Source organism: Molothrus aeneus, chromosome Z (genome assembly GCF_037042795.1).
Source record: "Molothrus aeneus isolate 106 chromosome Z, BPBGC_Maene_1.0, whole genome shotgun sequence".
NCBI lineage: Eukaryota > Metazoa > Chordata > Aves > Passeriformes > Icteridae > Molothrus > Molothrus aeneus.
The window spans coordinates 22,846,223-22,865,479 of NC_089680.1; the positions used below are offsets into that span (position 1 = coordinate 22,846,223).

Sequence of the window (19,257 nt, forward strand, 5' to 3'; positions counted from 1 at the left end):
AAAAAGGGAAAGAAAAAAAACTTGTTATACAAACACCTTAGCTACTGAAATACATATATTGATGTACAAAAGTTCAGCTGAATAAAAATAAAATCATCAAATGGTTTGGGTTAGGAAGGATCTGAAAGGCCATCTACTTCCAACTACCCTTCCATGGGCAGGGAGCTCTCCCTTCTAGATCAGGTTGCTCAAGGCCTTATCCAACCTGGACTTGAACACTGCCAGGATCTGCCCACTCCCTGGGCAACCAGTTCCAATGTCTCCTCATCCCCATAGTAAAGAATTTCCTCCTAATCTCTAACCTAAATTTCCCCTCTTTCAACTTGTAACCACTCCTCCTTGTCCTCTCACCAGAGTTCCTGACAGAGTCCCACTCTGGTTCCCCTGTAGGCGCTGGTCAGAGCCTGGAAGGTTGCTATGAGGTCTCCACACAACTTTCTCTTCCTCAGGCTGGACTGCCACAACTTGCTCAATCTGTCTCTGTAGGTAAGGTGGTCCAGAGTCCCCTCAGGGCCCACCTCCAGACTTGGTCCAGGAACACCATGTCCTTCTCATGCTGGGAAAACCAGGAACATACAGGGCACTCCTGGTGGGGTCTCACAAGGGCACAGTGGAGGGGGAAAATCACCTCCTTTAACCTGCTGACACACCTCTTTCAATGCAGCCCATTAAACGGATTTCTGGGCTGCAAGCGCACATTGCAGGCTCATGACGAGCTTTTCATCAACATCGTATTTTTGACCATGAAAAAACCTATAATATTTTACACTCAATTTCTGAGTATCTGCATTTTTAAGATCATATGGAATTTATCACATTCCCTTCTTGCTGATACAGTAGCCAAAATTATTCATTGTGTAAACGTGCTATGTAAATTTGTGAAAATTTACCAGCACAAATACCCCAATCTGGGTTTTTAAATTATAGTTTACTTCAAAGGAGAATTTAAGATTCAAGCTTTTAAAGCCTATTAAAAAAAGCTACTTGAAACAGTTAGTCAAAACATTGAATAATTCAGTTATACAAGAGAGAAAATGCTTATTTATAAAAGACGCAGTGCAAGACAGCAAGAAAAGGTGAATTTAAAATAACGTTAAACATGAAAAGTGTAAGAAAACCAAGGCATGAGGAAGTACAGTTATGCCCATTATGGAGTCACTATGAATTAACACCACAGTTTTGTTATTTGTAGCTTCAAACCCTTTGAAAGTCACTTTCAAAGACAGTAGCTTTGTTTTCATGTTTTTTCCTGTTATATATTATGACAGAAGTGAGAGCAATTTTTCAAGGTCCCATCTCAATAAAACTCTCATTTTTCATTGGAACTAAAATCCCAGGCTCCGCTTGTGAGAGATGGCCGTTTCTTTGAAAATTCCAACCTTCAGACTTCAGAAACTTCAAAAGTACTATGCTAACTAGGAATTGACAAAAACAACCAACCAAACCACCAGTAAGCAATTCCATTATCTTTTACTTCACCTCCACTTAAAATCTGCCAGTCTGACATTTTTTCATCTACATACAAATCCTTTTGTGACTTGAGTTTGGGGGAATATATATTTATCTTGATACTAAACAATAGTTTAGTATCAAGAACAACCAAATAACTCAAATAACTAACTGATTCTTAGATAGGGAGATCTGGCTAATTGATGACTTTTTCATTTGTTCCCTTTCAGGACATATAGAAAGCTGACATATAAACTCTGAGAATCACAAAAGAAGCAGAAAAATTTCTCAAGAACTACTTTAGGCATATATACAGTTAACTTTCTGTACACTGTATATTATTTATATGAAGGTACCTACAGAAAAGAAAACCAATAAAATGCTATTTTCAGCCTTTTAGCCACCTTACCAGGTATCCTCCTGTTAACCTGTCTCATACTGATTTCAGCTAGTATGACAAAACTTTAAAGAAATGTTCTTTAAAAGGACAAACTATCCATAGCAGATATTCCTTTCTCTCAGTTTGAAGAAGTTGAATTACACCTGGTTATCGTAGGTTACAGTAACAACCAGTCTTCAAAAGTGAGAAGTGGCACTTTTCTTCAATGGAAATGGTTTAAAGACAAAAGGAAGGAAAAAAAAAAGGTAACACTTCAGCCTTTTCATAGGTAACCACTTTTCCCTTTTCCTAAGAAACAATCTGTGTTTTACATCTCGCATTTCTACCATCTAATGCACATTTTAAAGGCAACGTTGGGCTAACTTATTTTGAGAAGGATTCCTTTTATTCCTTCAGACAGAGGAGACAAACATGGTAACATCTGTACACAACGCATCTTTAAGATTATTAATGCCATGTCTATTACTTAAAAACATGTACAAAAATATGTTGACTCAACTCCCAAATTAAAGGGTGAGAGGCAGCTAACACTCTCAGCACCTGTGAAGGCAGTTAATTTCAGGCAGTCCCAATGGATGTGTACCAGTCAAGTTCTTTCAGGTATCTTCCAACATATCCACTCTCAGTACTTCACATTGAAGTCTGTCTCTAGGCACAAACTTTTGGGGACACCTTGGAGAAGACTGAGGCAAAGACAATATTAAGTACCTCTGCTGAATCTATTAACTTTTGTAATTAATTCATCATTCCATTTCAGCAGCAGGTCCCCATTTTCCTTGTTCAGTTTTTCACCAATAAAGCAGTTCCAAGAAATTCTGATTGTATCAGCCATTACTTGCAACTTTCAATTGCACGTAGGTTACCAGCACCCTTCAGTGTCCAGACAATGTTTCTGAACTGTCCCTCTACAGCTTTCACTGCTTCCACTTCCTGAATACTCTTTTCCATCTGCAGCCTACACCAGCATCTAGTGGTGAGATCTGTTTGGCCAAGTTGATCTCCTGAGACATCCATTGTTTTTCCAAAGTGGACCATACTTGGGTTTGTAGAAAGCTGTCTTTAAAGACATCGTAGCTTTTCCTGAGCTCTTTACCCTTCAAAACTGCTTCTCACAGGATTCCACCTACAAGTTCCCCAAACATCTGAAGACTCTGCTTCTAAACTCCAGAGCTGTACAGCGCTTCTTTCCTTCCATCACTGTCTCAAGGTGTTGGCCTTGGCAACTTCATGGTCATTACAGCCAAGACTGCAATTTCTTATTATCTCAACAAGTTCTTCCTAGTTTGCAAACAGCAAATCCAACTCTGTGACATCCCTTGCTGTCTCAGGCAACACCCATCCCCAGAAGTACTCTCTTTCACACTCTAGACACCAACTTAACCCCTTTGAAATACCAACACTACTAATTCCCATCCCTACAATTGCCCAGCTCTTTCATTCATCAGCATGCCTCATCAGCCAGGAAGACAAAGACAGAGGAGATATTCTGACTGTGTTCATTGAAGGGACAGGTAACAGATTTTCAACAACTTGTCCAATATTACAAGCACTACATTTGGCAACTTAAAAATTATTTTATCAGCTTGGCACTCACTAGATTTTTCTACAAATTTCTACAAATGATTTTTCAACAAATCATTTCTTGTCCTAGGAACTCTATAATCCTTTCATCATAACCAGTCTGAAGAAGTCAATTTGCAAGAACTTTACTTCCCATGTTAAGAGATCTGAATTAGGCTCTTTCAAAAGAGTTTCCATCACCAAAACAATCCAAAAATTGCTAGTGCGGGAAAAAAAGGGCATTTCTGGGAGAGGTGTTAATTAGATAGTTATTGCAATGAATGTACTTCAATAATGCAAAAGAACACATCTTTCTAAGAGTACATTTATCATGCAAACAAAAAGAATCCACTACCTAGATGTGTATATAAGCAGCTGTTGAATTAAGATTTGCCATGTTCATGGCTCATTTCTTGGAGAAATTTAAAAAACACAAGCCAATTTCCACCAGGAAACAAGAAAAAGTATGATTTAAATAAAAGAGAAAAGATCTGCACTATGTATTCAGTTATTTTCTTTTCTGCTTTATCATAAACTATGAAAATAACTTTTTAATATAGTAGAAGCAATAATAATACCCCTCATAGAATAGAGACCTTTGGAGGCTAGGGCACAATTTATTTGGAACTACATGTTCTTTCATACCAACAAAAATTAAGTCTACTGCAACAAGATTATATGTAAGTAAATTAAAAATCAAGCAAAAAATTGTGGTAATATTTTAAGCTTTTATTTTTTCATACACACACACACACATATATATATATACATATATATATATATATATAAATAATCTCAAAGTACAGCATCCTTTATTTTTTAATGATTACATTTTAAGATGACTATTTGAAGTCAGATTCCTGCTTTGCAGCATCAATTTTTAAAAAGCTGTGGGTCTTAAGTGATAGAATGTAAATGAATGCAAGTCCCCACTGGTAGATTTGAATATATAACTTGCTATTTAAAGGAAATAACTTGCAGTGAAATGTCTGGAGAAGTTAATTCTCAAATAACATCCAGGAGTCCATTCCACTTTGTACCTTTATTCTGGTATCATTGCCAGATTTTTCTTTTTTCCATTGTGCTTCCTGCTTCCTCAGTTTCTCCAGGTCACTTAGCAGGTCGGCACAGCATATATTTAATCCCTTGTTTTCCTCCTCCAGGTTTTTTATAACCAGTCTGTTTTGCTCTTTCTTCTTCTGTGCACACTCCTCAGTGTCCTGTAGAACAGTACCACAAGGGCCGATAAACAAAAAAGTGAGAACTAATCAGCAAATATAAACTGTGCAGTTTTACCCTCACAGCAGCTTCTGTATTTGATGGCCAAGGTCACCTGTGCACTTTTATTGGCCTCTTTCATGCAGGTGGAAGGGTCATATTTTTTAGCTAGATGACAGCTTTGATGAGTACACATTTGCAAAGAGCCCATTAATTGATCAAGCTGCCTTTGATGCTGTCCCCAGCTATTTTTGAGACCCACACAGACATATCCTCCCAGACCTCAGCTTTATCAATTAATAATGCCAGTCCCATCAGAATCTAATTACAAGAAGCCACATCTTCACACTTCTACTTTCTTTGCTCCATTTCCATCATTAACTATTTATCTGAAAGTTATAAAGCTTGGATTCTTGGCTTTAAAGCATCTTGCTCAGTTAGTATGTGAGAAAACAGTAAGGTATAGCAAGGCCTAAGGCAATTTTTTCTCCAAGCTTGTCACTTTCTGTGCCACAAAGGCTGACACTGCTTAAAGAACTACTTCAAAGCTACAGTCTTATGAAACTATGTACAAGTCAATATACCTTAAGTTCTTGGCTTTTATCTTTAAATTTCCGGTTCAAGTTACCAAATTCATTCTTCAAACGGGCATTTTCCTCATCCACAGCATTTTTTCTCTGCATTAAGCTGTTTATCTCCTGCTGCTGTCCTGTGAGCCTCTATTAAAAAAAAAAAAAAACCAAAAACCTGTTCATAGACAAAAAGCAAGTGCAAAAGAGCATGCATGCTCTGTGTTTTAGGCCTACGAAATGTAACTAACTATCTGACATAAGCGGTTTTTACAGCATTATTTTAATTCCATTAGCACTTTAATCAAACTCAAGGCTGAATGACTGTAAGACACAGTAATGCAAATGACAAACCAAATACCCTGCTGCTATTGAAGAAGCCTATAAATGCAGAACTGAACAGAAATTACTCAGAGAAGCTTATTCAAAAACAGTCATTTACAGAAGTTGTACCTGCGTTAACGGATTAAGAATGGATTAGAATACTTTTTAACTTGCACTTATAGCACACCAAAAAACAAGCCAGAGCTGAATTCAAAATTCTGCAGAATTTCCAGAATTTGTCATAGTAAACAGAAATTACTATTGAGTGAAGCTACCAAAATGATTACGCTACAAAATACTTTAAAAGATAATTAAGTCTGGCTGAATTTGCAGCTCAAGGAAAATAACACAACATTACTCACCACATACTATGGGTTAGTTCACTCGCATATAGAAAAATCTCACTGCCATAAAACAAGAACTTCAAGTTTCTGCAATAATTTCATTTGATTCTCATGACACTTGCATTAAACACCCTCACTCTTCAATGTCTATTACAACTCTGTGTTTTTCTCCACATTCTCTGTTTTAATTCCACATTCTGTTTTGTCCCATCTCTTTCTAAATCAAAAGGGCTTTAATCTATAATATTTTCCTAGCAGTGACACCATAACTGTGGTACGAAACTGATAAAACTTTCATGTCGGAGCTGAAGTTTAACTGCTTTGCTTTTAATTCATTAGCTAAAATGAAGTGGGTACAGAAACATAAAAAATCATCAACAAGACAAAAATCCTCTAGATTATTCTTCAATACATCTGATGATATATGTGAGTTTTCAGTGTCTAAAGCTTACATCTGGTTCGTAAGGACGCCAGACATAAAAAAAGAATGAAAATATGCTGAGCAAAAACATGCAAAACAGTACATTTGAAGTTGCATTTTACTATTCAAAAGACAAAACATTTGCTCTTTGGATATATTATTACACTTACAGTAATAAACTGGTGCTGGCAGAAATGATTTAGCTGAATCTTTAAAAAGGTATGTATCCACATTACAAAGGAAAGCATCAGTCATTTTGTTTGTTACTCTCCCACTCCCCAGGTCCTCATGGAATTGGAGGAAGCAGCTCCTTTGAGTCTTCCTTCTAGCTCATTACTATTTACTTAACATTTATCAAAACAAAAGTCTGTACTTGGAGACACCCTTAAAACATCATTAAAAATCTCACCTATCTGAAAGACACTCTTGGCTCTGAGCTAAAAATTCACACACACACATTTTTTATAAAAGCTCCAGCTCTTTAATACATCTAATTTCTGAGTACACAGGTACATCACACTAATACTTAGTTTCATTATGCACTGAGCAGAAACTGGGAAGCATATGTATATTTGTGAAGTGAAATCAGAGATATTTTGGGTTCTGTCTTAAATGGGATGTTTTCCAGCAATTTGGAGAATGAATGGAGAAAGGATGGTACAAAAGTGCAACTGGCTATTTCAAATGTTTGTTCTGTACTGCTCAAATTAAGTTTCCAACTGAAATAAACTACTTACTGTGAATATTCAGAATAGTCAGACAGATTATCCTGAATCAGACTTGCACACTAATTACTTATCTCCACAACTGAACAGTAATTTAATACTTGAAACCAATCAAAAAGCAAATATACCACAGGAATCATTAAGCAAACTCACCTGAATAGTCTACAAAGTCATCTACTGCAGCACTAGTGAAACATTGTCTAGGTGAGTTACACTTGCATGGAAAAAAAATCCTGTTATGTGTCAAAGCATTTTTCTGGGTTACCACTTTGCGTGCTCTTATCTTTTCCTCTAAATGAATTGAACTTTTACTCTCCTATTCTCCTATCTGCTTATTTCACAGGCTTATAAAGAAGGGGGAAAAAAACAAGTATCACTCAGGAGCCATGACTGGGTAGAAATAAGGATTACATAAAGGAATTTCTGAGATATAGACAATTAAGTAAATTATCATCTGCCCTTTCCTATGCAGCTCTTTTCGTACTTTGCTTCCCCAACCTATATATTCATCTAACAGGAGAGTAAAGATTGATTTCTTAGTGCAGAGAACACAGTGTTCCTAAAAGATTACCCTATTCTAGGATTACCCTAGTAGGCAAGTAAAACAGCAGAGGAAAAAAACACACCTGATCAACACACAGGACAACCTCCTACTTGAGGTTATTTTGACAGATTTCACTAGGTAAAAAACCCATCAGGAATTACTTTATTCCCATAGTTTCTACTGATTTTTGGCTAGATACTATAAAGACAGCCTGACACTACACAAGAACAATCTCAACTTACACTTTGAGTTGACTCAGTCATACTTGTTTGAATACAACAGGGCAAAAGCAATGTTTGACAGCTTGGTGGTCAAGAACCATAAAAAACATCATGTAACTAAGGCATCTAAAGCACACTTCAACAAACTTTCAAGAAAGAAAACTATTCTACAGTGAATTTGCTACAATAAAAACCAAAAGGAACTGCTTTTACCCTTCTTTGATTCTGGGAAGAACCGAAGAGTATCCCCTGTATACTGCTGGATCCCAGAGTGCTCCAGGCAACAGTACATACAAAGAAACACTGTGACCTGGTGAAGCAGACCTTTTGATGTCTCAGAGGACTGTCATTCCCGAATTAATTTTCATCCTTTCCCATGGCATCTCTTTACCTACAGCACAATAAAAATTTTTTTGTTCCATAATACATTGTTTACTGTCAAATACTATTTCCTTTTTAAATATCTTCATAGCAATCTGAAGAGAAAGCAAAATCACATACCAAGTCAAACTGAAAAAATCTGGTATGAAGACAACAGATCAAAACCAAAAGGTGACAATAGCTCTTTCTTGTCTTAGCGCTGAACACTTCAATTTTTTCATGGCAGTAGGATGTTAAAATTATCTGTCCATACTTTGTTTAATTTAAAATAAAAGATTTTAAATTAAAACCTTGTTTTTACCCATTGTGAGTTTAGACAATACAGTACTGTATGGAGACAGTGAAAGTGGTAACAAAAGCAACTCCTCAATGTCTGATTCCCAAAAAAAAAGTGAGTTAGGATACAACTACCAGAACTTACATACTGTTTGATATTACAGATATCATCACTGAAATTCCAGTCTTTAGTGACATATTTTTTAGTCTGCTAAATAAAAAGCAAGTAAAGAGAACTATGTAACAAAAGCTGTACATATTATTATTGCCTTAAGTGCTTTCCAAATTTTCATATTTTGGGAGCCAAGGTAAAAAAAAAGGTGGAAAAACCAAACCCTAATTCTGCATTTTAAAATCAATCAGACTGCACTACTAAATCAGTATTGCATAGCTGCCTCTATACAGGCTTGTGAAATGTAAGTAAGAGTGGGTTTTATTTCACGTGAAGAAGTTAACTCAAACTGGAGTAAAAACAATCCAGGAAAAACACAAAAATGACATATCCTTCAATGTTGCTGCTAATACAGGAATGCAACAACACACTGGGTGCTGAAGCACTTCACGGGAAAATTCAAATCTATGCACGACAATTTAAAGGAGTCCATCTAGGAATGCAACAAAGGGGCATTTGATTTCTACTATCAAAAAGGATAATGGTAACAAATAAATACTAAATTCTGTTCTTTCTTCATTGCACTCTTTATCAGAAGCTTTCACTGCACAGTAGTCCACTTCCAATACAACACAAGGAGAAAAAAGTTAAAATTAATATAAATGGATGAAAAATTGAAGTACTGAAAGTACTGACATTATTTGAAGAAATCCTGACATCTTCTGCAGAAACTAAATTAATTTAGTAATTAAATTATTTTATTAAAAATTAAATGCGGAAATATCATTTCTTTAAAGTTCTTCTTCTCAGAATTGCTACTTCAACATTTTGTGACATATCTTCTCCCTTTCATAATTCCCTTTCCCTCACCAGATAGTTGAGGTTGACTTACCACACTTTCAACTTCTCCTCTCTTTCCAACTCCTATTTTCATTTCTAGCAGGAATTTAATGATAAATTTTCACCACTAAAAATGCTCCAGTAACATTTTATACGTTCTCTTAATTAAGCTTTCTTAAATTTTTCTCTATATTTTTTCAACTTTATTAATCCTCATGGTTCTTGAACATCTATATGCATGTTTAACAAAAAGCATTGCTAGTCATATTCTCATACAGTCCTCCAAAATAAAGGAAAAAAAAGGAAAAAACAAAACTAACAGAATAAATTCACTTTCTTTCATCTCGTGACTTCTAGATTATATCTAGAGCTAATCTAGATTAGATTCTTATATTATTTTCAGACATAGGACAAACAGAAGTTTAAGGCAAATAGTTCACAAAAAGGCAACCATATGCCATGAGGGTCACCAGCTGCATTCTGCAGTCTGCACAATATCCTTTTGGAGTCTGAATGACAACAGCTAGTTATGATAAAAAATATGAGTTATTTTTAAATCCATACCTCTCTAAAAGTAAAACACCAACAGTGCTACCTGATTCTACTGTAGATAGATTCTAGAGCATACCTGTATTCACAGCTAAATATTCAACTTAGAACTTGACTCTTAACAAGGATGAAAAAAACCAAAGAAAAATAGCAACTGACATATAATGCATTTAAATGTAACACATGTATTTTGAGTGCATATTCCAATTTTAATTCTTATTACTTTTCATTCCTAACCTTCTGCCAGAACAATCTTCAACTAAAAAAGCAACCACAAACAGAGTAATTGAAGTGGGGGAGCTCAGCTGATTTTCATACCACCAAAGACTGTTTTCCCTTGTCCAATCCCATGCTATCCAGTATTCCCTGAGATAAACCAATTAAAAAAATGGTTTCTGAGAAAAAGAAGTATTTACCTGCAAGCAGGTATCTAGAAATCCATTCCCAAAATGAATGACAAATTCTGAACATCAATTTCTATCAATATTAGACATGAAATACATGATAAAACATGATAACTTAGAGATGAATAGAAGGAAAAACATTCTTATAAACTGTCTATTAAAATGTGCTTTCATACCATATATTTGCCGTTGGAAAAGGACAGGTCTGCTTTGCAGACAGTAGAAAAGAAAACCAAGATTCTTTAAAGCATTTATAAGAGGATCAAATAAAATGGTTCTACAGAGAAGCAAACCAGAAATATGAGCAGGTGACTTCATCCTGCAGGTGGTGAATATGTACTTACTTCTCTACTATTAGTCAGCGTTGCACCTGAATTATCACCTGACCCATAAATTAAGGAAGGGTAAAACAGCATAATCTATTATAAACACCATGTTCCCTATTGACCTCTTCAGACTTCTCTAGTGTGATTAATTTGGTATCTTTAACAAAGTTTGCTATCTTAATCGAAACACCTGATAGGATTTTTCAATACCTGAACACGTGGTGGAAACAAACTGTGGCTGTATGCAACTCTAGCACCACACTTTCACTAGCAGCAATGGAACCATCTCTTACCAGCAAGCTATTGAGTAGGTCACAGCATGGAGAAAACTATTTTTCTGATGTGCACCACCTCCTTTCCACTCATGCTGATCCTTACAACTCTGCTGCAGCACGCTCCTTCTCTCATTCACTAAAACAAAACTTTACTAGTATTTTCCTCAATATCTTACGATCCTTTGTATCCCTTTTGCTCAGTTCCTTCTGTTGTACAGGTAGAGTGCAAACAAGCGCTGCCAGCAGCTGCATTTTTGCACCAACAAGGGAGCCAAACACTGTTTCCGGCACATGTAGTTTTCTACAATAGGTTTTCCATCTCTGAAACAAGGAATACAGAAGCTCCTTGCTCAGAGAAAAGGAAATATTTAGAGGCAGTTTTTTGCAAAAACACACCTCTAATTTGTAAATGAGACAGCATTTGGTCAAAACAGAAAATCTGCAGCTCCATAATAAATTCAGTATCAGTACCAAGCAGTATAGCATATATTGCAGTAATGTGTCTGCTGCACTTAGAAACTGACTGTCAATTTTACTCTACTGAGCTCTCAGGAAAACTGTAGTAAATACTGACAATATAATCTAACAGTCTTGCCACAGCTAGTGAGGAGAGATCAGATTTTCTATAAAACCCATAATACAGTGCTGTATAGCAACACCACCTAAGAAATGTAGTCTCTGCTCTTTCTTCTTAGCAGCTCTACTTTGAAACAGCAGCAGCACAGCCTTCTAGGTCAGAAAACAGAAAATCCAAATTATCTTTCTGTCCTCTATTCTCTCTACTAATTTCAAATCAAAACCAATATCTTGCTAAGTGAGCTTTTCTCTTATCTTCATTGAAGAGCACAGTCTTGACAGAACCAGGCTTAGACTTTTTTTTCTCTGCTTTCCTCTCCAGCAAGACATATACAAGGTCCTCAAAGTGAGTTAGCTCTCTAGAAGAGTGCATGACGATCTGAGATCTGCAGGAATCGATACCTACCAGCATCCTTGCCTGACACAGCAGTACTTCATTACACTCCTATACATCAATGCTGCCAGATCAGGTGTAGTAAATAAAGAACAGCTGTTGCTGTGATCACCTGTTCTGACAAGCTCCTTCCAAAGTGTTGTCAGCAGATTCATAAGGCCAGAACCTAGTCCCACAGGGCACTGCCTGCTTCTTTCTGCTACCTGATCTTCGAAGTATAACCATTTTCTTGACTTTCAGGAAATCTGCCTGTATTCAAGTAAGAAGCCACAATATATGGAAACTTCCTCACCAAATGTCCTTAATCAGGGAATAAAATCCAACCATCTTAAAACCATACTGACTTTAGAAGAAAAAAAAAAGTGTCACTACAATGACCAACTAATTTACTAAAAACAGTAAAGAAGTTAATATCTTACACAGTAAAAGCAGATTCCATTGGCTATAGAAACCATTTTTAGCTCAGACAAAAGGCTACTCTGCTTTGATGATAACTATTCTGGGCTGAAAAAGAAAACTCCCAGCTAGACACTAGCTGACAAGAGGATGAATGAGAATGAACATAAACTCCCTCTTCTTTCCAGGTTTGACTACTGAGCTCTGCTCAATATTCAAGAAATCATGTTTCAAACTAGTGTACTGGGCAGAGGACAAGAGACATCACATTTCTTTAGTTACTTTTCATTTTTCTGTCTAATCCAAGTGCAGGTACCATCTCTGTAGAAACACTAAAAATATGAAGGCTGAGTAATAAAGACCCAGAAGCTTGACCCAACTTCAGGAATGGGTACGTAAGGCACAGATTTACAACACACCTATATAGACATCCAATATAGCTTCTTTTCTGCAGAATTAAGTAAGAAAAAGTTAAGTTTAAAAACTATTTCCTCAAAATGGAGCAAGCTACCTCACAGAAGCACTTTTTCAAGTGGTAGAAAAAGCCTTCCTACTGGGAATTCATACAAAAATACTAATGAGCTATAAAGGTACACTGTAATTTAGAGCTTATTAATTTCTTCAGTCAAAAAAGCCCACAGGTATCAGCCATAGTCATCATACTACCCATCTCAGGCAGCATTCTATCAATAACCAAAATCAGCAATTTTCAACTGTCTGTATATTTTTCTTCCCATGTTTCTCACGGATATCAGCTCCTGAAAAAGGGTTCCTTCCCTTAATTTTATGAGAAAACTAACAAGAAGACGTCAAACAGAAAGGCAAAAAGACATATGATAATTCACTGATGCAGTTCAAAGGTGCTACATAAAACACAGGTTTCACCACTGAAGGCTGATCCCTTTTCCAATGCACAACCTGAGTCACTGTTTTTTTTAAAGAAAAAAAAATGTTAGCATCTCCTTCAACATGCTTTGTCTGCATTATATATAAATCTTATTCACTGGACCAACTTTTTGTGCAAAGAGTTTATAAAATTCATATAATCTCAACACTGCTGACTTTCATCGGAACTCCTTATTACCAAAATTATCGTCATGTCCCTCATTACCCAAGAATAATCAAGCTTACATGCTACTGAAAATAAAGTATTTAGGTGGTAATAATGCCTCTATACATTTGTTCTAATTTAATAAAAGTATTTTTATTACAAAGAAAAATATAACCAGGCAAATGTACAAAAGTTAAGAAAAAATTATCAGTATTAATTAATGCTTGAAGGTAGAATTATGCTTCTTTCAATTGGACCCATTAAAAAGGCTTTAATATAGATTTGCACAGCAAGCTGAAGATTTTCAAGAGCAGATAATGAGGCAAGCTAGTACTATTTTAACCCCTCTAGAGTATAATCAGTTGATAAGGTTTTGAAACATTACAAGGTCTAGGACAAAAAGATTAGCTTTAGTTCCTCCAGATCAAAATTGAAAGCTAATTAATTAACAATGTTATAAGAAAAGGTTTACGGCTATTTTTACCTGTCTTTAATGTCATCTTCTAAAGAAAACAGGTTAAGATATTTTAATTTATCTATTGTGTGAATGGCAGAAGACTGCTCCCTGCTCCAGCATTATCTGCTAAACTAATTGCTTGAATTTAAAAAATTCACACATTCCCCCAAAAACCTCACCTTACATTTAAGGGTGCAAATAGCATTGGTGATCTATTTAAGATACACACAATTATTATAAATTAAATGCAACATGTTAAAAATGTTTCCAAATAAAAAAGACAATGAAAAGATTTTTTGCAGCAAAGTATCTATCAGTCTTCAGAAGAAGTAAAATCCTAAGAGAGCGTCCTAGCCACTTAAACATAGCAGTTAGAAATTCTTTTCATTGAAACAGAGAAGTAATGCATATATGTCAGGCATATATAACTGCTAAAAATAGAGTTTTGAGACGCTGCATAAAACAAAAATAACAGCAAAAATTCAGAATAGTATTCAAGACAATAATTGCAAAGGAATAAGATTTTTACCACACAGCATTTACAATAAATATATCTGCATGCCAGATGAGGCCAAGTTGTGACTATCAGGACCAAAAGTTACCACTACACTAATTAAATAAAAAAGCAAGAAGGGAAAAGTACAATGGAAAACTCAAATACAACACATTCTGTGCTGAATTTATGTGCAATAATAGACAAGAATAATCTTAAGTGCTTTAACAAATTTATTTGTATCTTTGAATGGTACATCTTGAAATCTTCCACACTAATTCATATTTTAAATGTTTAACACAATATGAAGTTATGGAATAAACTCATGAAAAGAAAAAGGTCTTATTCATGTATACAAAACTGAAGATTACAACACCATAATTTAGGAGCAGTGAAAACCTGAAGTTGTACTAAGTAAACAGAAGTTCAATGCATATACTGTACTGTCCAAAGATATTGGACAGCAGAAGACTTGAAAAATTATGATTTAGACTTTTATCCGTAAAGCCACAAGTGCCATTTTCATAAGTATCTGAACACTTTTCTTCAGTGTTAGGTTATACAAATGTGATTAAAGACCATATTACTTCTGAATCATAGTTTCCAAATTTACTATTTTACTTGATTTTCAGTAATATCCATTAAAATAGAAACTTCTCTAATACTTGAAATATCTCTTTATGAATTAAGCTTATTTAGCTTTCAGTATGAGCTAACTACATGGATGTATCTCATCTAGCCTGTGGAGAATATGCTCTCATATTTACAGAAATTTATAAAGTCCTTTTAGGCATGTCATTCTAAGCAAGACTAATACAAGACAAGAAATACAATCTCATGTTCTTATACAGTTCTGTTGTTATTTCTAGAAGCAATAGAAGCTAACATCTATGTAAAATGATGAGACAGTCCATTGATTTTTCTTTTTTCCCTTACTCAGCATTGATTTATACAATCAGCTTTTTGGTGGCCACTCAGAAATTCCTAGACAACAAACCCTACAACAAATTATCTTGTTGCAACTGGTATCTCTGTGCGATGCATGAAGGCAAAGAGAAAAACAACAGAAGAAATGACTGGCTAATCTCAACTTCCTAGATGTAAAAAATTAGTCGGCTAAACAGCCTTCAAGTCTTCCTGTCCGTACTTTACATATTACAGTTCATTACCATGACTGTCAAAATGCACATTTTCACACACAACCTATTTGCATGTTAATTACCTAAATAGTATTGTTTCTTCCTTAGATGAACGAAGAAGGAGCACATTCAGTAATACAAAAGAAATAAGAACACTACATTGTTTTTTAAGCCACCTCCATTCTTTGATACCAAATCACTAAAACTTCGCATTCAGGAAGCAATCCCTCTCTTGATTCAGTCCTACAGCATCCCAGCCAATGGATGAGGCAAGAAGGTCAGCATGACATCACCTCTGTACACTGCTTTCATACACAACACTGGCACCATCTGGTGTCCTTCACAACCTGCCCCCCCCCCCAAGTCCATGATACTCTAAGGGAAGCTAATTGTAAGGGCTGCATTAGAGTTGTGATGATCATCAAAACAACTTCTGTTCTCCTCATCTGTTAGAATCACTGAGTCACAGAATATCCTGATTTGGAACCAACCCACAAGGACCATGAAGTCCTACTCCTGGCCTTGTACAGGACAACCTCCAGAATCATGCCATGTGCCTGAGAGCATTATCCAAATGCTTGTTGAACTCTGGCAAGCTTAGTGCAATGGCCATTTCCAAGTGGAGCCTTTTCCAGTGCCCAATCACCCTCAGGGTGAAGATACCTTTCCTAATATCCAACTCAAACCTACCCTGACATCTCCAAGCCAACCCCTCAGGACCTGTCACTGGTGACCAGAGGGAAGAGATCAGTGGTGCCTCACCTCTTCCCCTTATAAGGAAGTCTTAAATCCCAATGAGATCTCCCATCAGTCTCCTCCTCCTATCAGTCTGAACCGAGTAACTTCAGTCACTCCTGTCTTCCCCTCAAGGCCCTTCACCACCGTCATTACTGTAGTACCCAAAAACTGTTCCCAGCACTGGAGGTGAGGCTGCCCCAGCTCAGAGCAGAGCAGGACAATCCCCTCCCTTGCCCGGCTGGCCATGCTGTGCCTGATGCACCCCAGGACAGGGTTGGCCCTCCTGGCTGCCAGGGCACTGCTGACCCATGTTCAACTTCCTGTGAACAAGGATGCCTGTACTTTCTGTGGGGCTACTCTCCAGCCTCTCATTCCCAAGTTTTTAGGGATATCCAGTTTTACCATCCTGTTGACAAACTCTTCTTTCCTGGCTGCCAAATTTCCATGGTTTTAATTACATTTACCAGCCTCTCTCCATTTCCACATGGATGATGTAAATTTATTACACCATCAATTTCAGATTTCTGATCAATTAGAGTTTCAGCTCCTGAAACTGATCTGAAACCACAGAGAGCAACCTCATGGAGAATGCACATCCCAGGTTCAGACACTGCCATAGCAGGGACCCTTCTTAAAAGCACAGTAGTGCATACATATTCCTATAAAGGTCTTCACAGGTATTTTGCCTTTCAGGTAAGGATAGGGCAGAAATCATACACTGCTGGCTTCTAAGCATGCTGTGTGTGTATGCACCAAACAGATTACACATCACACCTACGGCCAGAGACACCACACTGAAACTTCAGCCACTGCTGTAATACAAATTAAAGTTTATTCAATAATAAACAGTATTTTCATTTTATTTACTGTATTATTTTACAGATATTTACATCTTTCATAGATCTACATATTATATGCAATGTAATACATTATATTACATCTAATGTATTAAATATTGGATATAATTCTATAGTATATAAAGTATATAATATAGATTATATATGTGGTACAGATAATCTACTATATATGCATTATATAGTCTCCATAATAAACAATTATATAATAAAGTATGACATACCTTTTGTACTTCATATCATATATAACGTAGGCTTTCTATATATCTGTTTAAATTTGAATTGATTCAAAAATCAATAAAAGGAGAGACACCACCAGTTCAGTGGTGTTTCTTGTCATGGAGAAGGTGCATCAGGTTTATTATTTTGTACTTGTCAGGATGGCAAATCTTACCACGATGTGCATGGGCATATTACAAACCAGAACACTCTTCTAGACTTAGATCCAAGTTTAGGTTAGACTATAGGGTAAGATGAGGCAATGAACTGACAAGATTCTTCAGAAAAAGTTTAATCTAAAATGATATGAACTTTTCAGGTAACAGATCAACTGTTTGAACAACACAGAAGAGTTTAAATAATACTTCATCAGAAATTTGTAATCTCTCAATCACAACTTTTTTCTTAAGAGACAATAGCAAACTATTTTCTCATTTTGACAAACATAAATGTGTTGTCAATGACAAGTTTTCTTAACTGCTCTATTTAAACATAATACAAACCTGTTCTAAAGATTCTATTTTGCTGTCTTTGGCTTGCAAAACCTCTAAAATGCTTCTGTCCTTGACTTCAGCTTTCTGTTTTTCTCTGGAAACAAACAAAAAAATAGACACTTTATTAGTCATAATTTGCAGTTAATCATTTGAATTTTTCATGTCCTGATAATGAATGTCATTTTAAAGCACAGAAAATTAAATTATCTGAAGCTGACAGGCCCTGCAGAATTAATCAGGGAGCATATGGCAAGTGACAGCAAATTACATCTGTAAACATCTAACACAGCTTTGTTCAAAAAGAAACAGAAATAAGAGGTCTTAATATTTTTAAAGCAGCTGAAATATTATCTGTCTTTCACTCTTTCCCAAATGTAGAAAAGTGTACTTGAACAAAGAGTGAGCAAAATGCTTTTGCCCCTTCTTTGCAATGTAGAATCACCAACCTACTTCAGTTTGTGAAGTCCTTATCTCAGTTACATGACATTTTTATGTCTGAAACAACAGTTCTGAACATCATGGATAATTATTTTTCTATATTCCACAGGGACAGAATGTGTAACTTATACCAGCAGAAGAAAAAAAGACTCAGAAGCTTGAGTAAGGGGGATGAGCAGAGCCACAATAAGTGCACATCTATTATCACCTCTGCAACACTTTGGTTTGTTTAACAAAGTACCTCATTTCATTGCTTTCTTATTTCTTAACTGTGTTCGAACACTGATGCCCTTACTGGCCTCCATTTTAGGCAGAAAGAAAACAAATGTCACAACAGTAAGGATATTCATATTCCTTAGCACAAAAGTTCCTATCACATGTATGACTAAAGGGCTGAGAAATACATATTCTCTAAAAATGTCCAAACATTGCAGGCAATTGCAGCACCACAGCTGACAGAAGCAGAAACTCATTTAGATTATCTCTGTTCTCACAAGAGAGTTAAAACTTTCATCAGGGCTGGTATCAGCCACCTATGGAAGCTAGAGAATCCCACTTGAGCAACTCTTCCTCTACCAAATAAGGAATATTTCAGAGCTGGAAGGGAATCAAACACTAGTACACATGAGTCTGTAAATCTGTCTAAAGTGGATGAAAATATCCAGCTGTACACAAAAGGCTTAATCTGCCAAAGCATTCTGTAACAGTGGCCAATAAGGATAGTACATACATGAAGGATTATTTTTCTCCACTATTAAGTATTACTGTGTAGTCTAATGCTATGAGAGATTTTAAAAACTAAACTACACTGACATTAATAGACCATCCAATAACATGGTGGTTTTTAATAAAGTTCTATGACTGCTAAAATATCTAATCCAATCTTGAGTAAACAAAGAACTAAAGAAAAATGGCATGGAATTTGAAGTGAGGGTTTTGGAAATTCATGTCTCAAGGCATTGTAACTCTAAATAGCTCTCTCCTATTTCAAAAATACAGCAAGGATATGTTGTAGGACTTGAAGAAAACTAAGAAAAAGCTATCTGAAAAGGTATGCATTTAAGCTACAT

General features: G+C 36.0%; 1 protein-coding gene across 1 annotated transcript in view; it reads right to left on the minus strand.

Moving 5' to 3' along the window:
- CNTLN (centlein) overlaps nt 1-19,257 on the minus strand; it is a 176,997-nt gene that overhangs the window by 129,980 nt on the left and 27,760 nt on the right. Inside the window, 3 exon segments of the mRNA XM_066569755.1 lie at nt 4,450-4,629; nt 5,212-5,346; nt 17,759-17,843. Of these exon segments, the coding sequence (XP_066425852.1) occupies nt 4,450-4,629; nt 5,212-5,346; nt 17,759-17,843 (400 nt within the window).